The 5,837-nt window shown below is 48.3% G+C and overlaps 1 protein-coding gene across 1 annotated transcript; it reads left to right on the top strand.

Annotated features, from left to right (window-relative positions):
- The first annotated feature begins 572 nt into the window (after window positions 1-572).
- On the top strand, window positions 573-5,626 carry KCNA4 (potassium voltage-gated channel subfamily A member 4). The gene is made up of 2 exons (XM_040068499.1): window positions 573-1,112; window positions 1,923-5,626. Exon 2 carries the CDS (start codon window positions 2,715-2,717, stop codon window positions 4,695-4,697), a length of 1,983 nt encoding a protein of 660 aa, XP_039924433.1. The 5' UTR covers window positions 573-1,112; window positions 1,923-2,714; the 3' UTR covers window positions 4,698-5,626.
- Window positions 5,627-5,837: the final 211 nt, after the last annotated feature.

The following is a 5,837-nucleotide window of genomic DNA, read 5'->3' as shown; positions in this document are numbered from 1 at the left end:
CGAGGGAGGCAGCGGGCGGCTCTTCTCTTCTGGGAAATTTGATCCGGTCTTGGGTTTGGAATTCCCTGAGCGACCTCAACAAAGCGTTTCGCCTCCTTAAGGACAACCCCAAGGGAGCAAACGCCAGTGCTGGCAGCATCGCTGCGGGCAATTTTGTCCGCCAGCCCGGGCGTCATCTAGAGCGGGAATACTGATCCCAATTTTTACGGCGTTAATAGGACGCGGGGAGCGAAGCAGGGGCAGCAGGCCGAGCCGAGCCGAGCCGAGCCGAGCCGAGCCGAGCCGAGCCGAGCCGAGCCGAGCCGAGCCGAGCCGAGCCGAGCCGAGCCGAGCCGAGCCGAGCGCAGTGCGGGCGGCGGCCGCCAGGGGCCGGTGGCGGCCCGGGAGCGGCGGCGGCGGCGGCGGCGGGCGGCGGCTCCGGAGCAACAGGGCCGGCTCCGAGCGCCGGGGGCGCAGTGCCGCGGGCTGGCTCGGCTCCCGGCTCCCGGCTCCCGGCTCCCGGCTCCCGGCACCCTCGGCTCCCGGCACCCTCGGCTGCCAGCAGCGCCCGCCCGCGGTCCGCGCTCCGGCTGGCGGCTCCTCGGCCGCGTCCCCCCGAGCCGCACAACAAGTGGATGGAGCGGGCGGGAGCTGGCTGAGCCCTGGACGTATCGGGGGCAGGCGCCGCACGGAGCCACCTCCGTCCTGCCGCCTCTGGAGCCCGGCTCCGCGCACGGATTACCCAGCGCTGATTTACAGATCTGCTGCGAGAGCCGCACTTGGGAGAGACTGGTGATCGCGCCTGTCCCTTCATTCCGCCTCACACACGAGCACACGCACACCGCCTTCGATTTTCCCTCTGGGGACGAGACCCTCGCCTGTTGCCTTGTCGCCAATGCCGAGGCGAGCGGGAGAGGCTGTGGCGGTGCCGAGTGCCCCCAGCCTTGGCCGCGTCCTCGGCTCGCTCCCGGCGCTCTCCCGGCACCCGGCAAGAAGGGGCAGAAATAACCTGTGGTGCGCTCTGACCACAGCTACCTGCGACTGTGGATCAGCCGGCACAGCCCCCTCCGGACTGCTGTCACCCGGTCCTTACAGTAGCGGGAACAGCGCTGCTATTTCTCTGCCTGGGATCAGTAAGTATAACAGCGTTTTTAGGATCTTCTGCATGACACGTAGGTACGGTTTTTGAAACAGCATCATTTAATAGTTCGTGTTCACCTTCTCTCGTGTATTAATAGATGTGGCTCTAAATGAGGCTTCTTTTTCGAAGGGGGGTGTGAGGGGCTGTGTATTTGTGTGTGTGCGCTTGCATGTAGATGTTGCTTCAGTGCACCTGCAGTTGTTTTCTTGACATATCATGGTTTTTGCACTTGGCTGGGCATTGTACGTGCCTGTTTCCAAATTAAATCCAGTGAGACGTTCATTGTGATCAAAACACAATTCTGCTGTAGACTGAAATGTAACATTTCCTCATCTGACGCGTTTCTGCAAATAAAACAAAAGCTCTTTGTGTAGATACATTTATTCTTTAATGCTTCGTGTGGATATATGTAGGTGTATCTCTTACATATGTGCTCAAAGACCTGAATGCATTGTGTATTGCAGTATTTTTATTAGTCTTTATACGTGTTAGTGTTTCAGAAGCATGCATATGTTTGTGTATGGATGCAAGTGCTTATATGGGTGGGGATTTTGTATCTGTCGATATATATATGTGACATACCCACCCACATCCTTACCCACAGAGTCGTTCAAAATCTCTCTGCATGTGATGTGGGTGTGTGTGTAATGTAGAAGTGTGAATAGTGTGGGCAGGAGAAGATTTGAATGCCATGGTAATAGATGACACAGTTTCATTTGATCGGTGTGACCTTTTAGGAAAACAATCCAATCTTTTCCCTTTTTGTTTTGTTTATTTTTGTGTGTTTGTGCATGTGCTTCAGGTTAAGTGCTTCTTCTGCATGACCATAACCAAAGGGTGACCCATCCACTCCCTGATGTCCTATGGGGACCTCAGAGCCAGTTTCTCAGTCTTCATCTCCTCCTCCTCCTCCACCTCCTCCTCCTCTTACCACTGCTGCTGATGCCCTGGGTGCTGCTCCCAGATTTGAGACATTGTTGACAGGCTGAAGAAAGGATTTGCAAAGACCTCCTCACTGTGTAAATGAAGTGATGGCTGGAATTAACTTCAACTCTCCAAGTAATGATATTAAACAGTAAGTCTGCTAGGCCAAAGCATTACCAGGAACAAATAATGAGGAAAAAGACTATTTGCATTTGGTTTCAGTGATGAGCTAAAACCATCTGTGGAGAACAGGTACCCTTTGGTTTGCATATTTTTTTTCTGAGGAATGCAGCCTTTATAGCCTGCAAGGCAGTCATGATTCTGATCAGATACAGCTGTGATTGCTGCAGGAGATAAATGAAAATAAAGGGGCTTGGTGGATGGAAGAATAAGGTCTCAGCTGTTCTCTGGTTCAATTTGAGAATTTCATCTTTTCTCATTAGCGAAACAGTAATTTGTGTCAAACATTCCGGAGAACAAGAAAATGCGGATCTGTGGTTTTCCCAAACATAGATTCAGTGTTACAGCCATGTTGCCATACTCGATGCCCAGGGGACTGTCCTCCAAATGCAAATGGCTTTGAACTTTCCCGTGAAAGTTAAGGTGACATTGTAAATAAAACCTTGTTACAGTAAGCAATTAAACAAACGAACAAAAAAGCAGTTGCAAAATGGAGGTTGCGATGGTGAGCGCAGACAGCTCTGGGTGCAACACCCACATGCCCTACGGATACGCAGCCCAGGCGCGGGCCCGGGAGCGAGAGCGGCTGGCGCAGTCCAGGGCTGCTGCCGCCGCGGCCGTAGCAGCGGCCACCGCGGCGGTGGAAGGTGGGGCAGCGGGCGGAGGGGGACCCTACCACCACTACCATCAGGAGCAGAGTCGCGGGGCGTCCTCCTCGCACGGCGGGAGCGCGTCGCGCAGCGGCCTGCCCCACCGCCAGAGTGGTAAGAGGAGGAAGAAAGGGAAAAAGAGGAGCCATCACTTGGGAGGTAGGGAGTGTGGGGCCTCCTTCCCCTGTTCTGAGCTGCTGCCGCTCAGTGGTTCTGAGGAGAGAATACTGAAGGACTTGAGCGAGGAGGAAGAGGAGGATGAAGATGAGGATGAAGATGATGAGGAAGAAGGAAAGCTCTACTACAGTGATGACTATGGGGAGGATGAGTTTTCATACTCAGACCAGCCACCCGATGATGGTGGAGGCCCTGGGGGCTACAGCTCTGTCCGCTACAGCGAGTACGAGTGCTGTGAGCGTGTGGTGATCAACGTGTCGGGACTGCGGTTTGAGACCCAGCTGAAGACATTAGCTCAGTTCCCGGAGACACTGCTGGGGGATCCGGCCAAGCGGGGGAGATACTTTGATCCTCTCAGGAATGAGTACTTCTTTGATAGGAACCGACCCAGCTTTGATGCCATCCTGTACTACTACCAGAGTGGTGGTCGGCTGAAGAGGCCAGTCAATGTACCCTTTGACATCTTCTCTGAAGAGGTGAAGTTCTACCAACTTGGGGAGGAGGCCATGCTCAAGTTCAGGGAGGATGAAGGTTTTGTCAAAGAGGAAGAGGAAAAGGTTTTGCCGGAGAATGAGTTTAAGAGGCAGGTTTGGCTGCTGTTTGAGTACCCGGAAAGCTCCAGTCCAGCCAGAGGCATTGCCATTGTCTCTGTCTTGGTCATCTTGATCTCCATCGTCATCTTTTGTCTGGAGACTTTACCAGAGTTCAGAGACGACAAAGAATTCGTCATGTCCCTGAGCTTAGGGAAGGGGCTTTCCAATGAGTCTCTTCACCTGGGTGCTGGGGAGCACACCATCTTCAATGACCCTTTTTTCATTGTAGAGACCGTGTGCATCATTTGGTTCTCCTTTGAGTTTACAGTGCGCTGCTTTGCATGTCCGAGCAAAGCACACTTCTTCAAGAACGTCATGAACATCATAGACATTGTGTCCATCTTGCCTTACTTCATCACCCTGGGCACGGACCTGGCACAGGAGCAGGGCAGTCAGCAGGCCATGTCTTTTGCCATCCTGAGGATCATCCGTCTAGTCAGGGTGTTTCGCATCTTCAAGCTCTCCAGGCACTCCAAAGGTTTGCAGATCCTGGGTCACACGCTCAGGGCCAGCATGAGGGAACTTGGCCTCCTCATCTTTTTTCTTTTTATTGGAGTAATTTTGTTTTCCAGTGCTGTTTACTTTGCGGAAGCTGACGAGCCTGCCACCCATTTTCAGAGCATCCCAGATGCCTTTTGGTGGGCTGTAGTGACCATGACTACAGTTGGTTATGGGGACATGAAACCCATAACTGTGGGTGGGAAAATAGTTGGGTCCCTGTGTGCCATTGCAGGAGTGTTAACCATTGCTTTACCAGTGCCAGTGATTGTCTCCAATTTTAACTATTTCTACCATAGAGAAACTGAGAATGAAGAGCACACACAGATGATGCAAAATGCAGTCAGTTGCCCTTACCTCCCCACAAATTTACTGAAGAAATTTAGAAGCTCATCATCTTCATCCACAGAGGATAAATCAGAGTATTTGGAGATGGAAGAAGGAGTTAAAGAATCTCTTTGTGTAAAGGAGACTAAAAGTCAGGACACGGGGAATAGCAGTGAGTCAGAGAAGAAAAACTGTGTAAATTCAAATTCTGTGGAAACTGATGTGTAATTTTGAGCATTTCCGAATATATTTATGCATTAAAGAGTGCAGTGAAAATAATGAAATATGCAAACAAGAGTCTGCAGCATACAGTAGTATGCCATTTATTGGTTAAATACAAATAAAAACATTGCTAAACATCTATTACATATCAAGTAAGTGGTACAACTAGAGGAAAGGATTGCTAAATCTGATACATTTTCAGACTTTATATTTTTATTAGAATGCAAGTGTTTTGCACATGAGGCTGAAAAATTTCTTAAAACCAAGTCAGTTTTAAAGTGGGTGCATGAACTGTCGACATCACTAATAACAGCTCTGTGGTAAAAGTTGGCATTCGGAGGTATTTACTATGTAAGAAACAATGAAGTTTGGTAGTCATTTATCTATTTATCAGTGCTTTAATAGCAGCTACCATAAATCATTGGATACCATAGTCATTGTTTTTCAAATGGTAAATTTATTGTAAAAAGATATTCTACAGAAGATAGATCTAAATTTTTTTTTTCTTGAAATCTATAATGCTTGTTTTTAACTGGAAATTTACTTTGAAAAGGCTGTTGACCCTCCAGAAATTGTTTATTTTTATAACTCTCTTTGGAGGCATTGCAGCATTTGTTGTCTAATAATGAAAGAAAAGGAGTAAGAGAATTGTTAAACCTGGTCTGACTGCAAAGGCAAAATGACTGGAATGCTTTTTTGCACTACTTTATATGCTGGAGATATATTGAAAGAGACTTCATACTGTGAATGTTTACTAATGTAATAGTTCAATGACAATCATTGGAAGAGTGAATTCTGCATCATATTTTATTGTTTCTTCTTTCTCTGTGATGCTGATGGCAAAACAGCTAACATTACATTAATTCCATACTCTTTTTAATTATGAATATCTGTGATCTGGAAAAGGATTGTGAAGTAAAATTTTCTAATCAAAATTATTTGAAATCGGTGTTTTCTACTGATGCCCTCAAGAAGTACCAACCTATTTTATATCTTTTTTTTTTTTTTTTTTTCCTGCTTAATTTAGCATTCAGAGTCTATGATTAGTACATGCACTTTGTCATTATTGAGGAAATTCAGTGTATGGGAGGAGAAGGTAGAAGTAATAAGATACTCAGTTGTTACAGTACTGACAATTGAGGATTG

This window comes from Hirundo rustica, chromosome 6, assembly GCF_015227805.2.
Source record: "Hirundo rustica isolate bHirRus1 chromosome 6, bHirRus1.pri.v3, whole genome shotgun sequence".
Lineage (NCBI taxonomy): Eukaryota > Metazoa > Chordata > Aves > Passeriformes > Hirundinidae > Hirundo > Hirundo rustica.
Note: the sequence above shows the minus strand (reverse complement) of the source record. Positions and strands in the feature narration are given on the sequence as shown.

Bases quoted from the DNA above. Each gene is read 5' to 3' on its own strand.
- KCNA4 (XM_040068499.1), top strand. From the start codon at position 2,715: ATGGAGGTTGCGATGGTGAGCGCAGACAGCTCTGGGTGCAACACCCAC.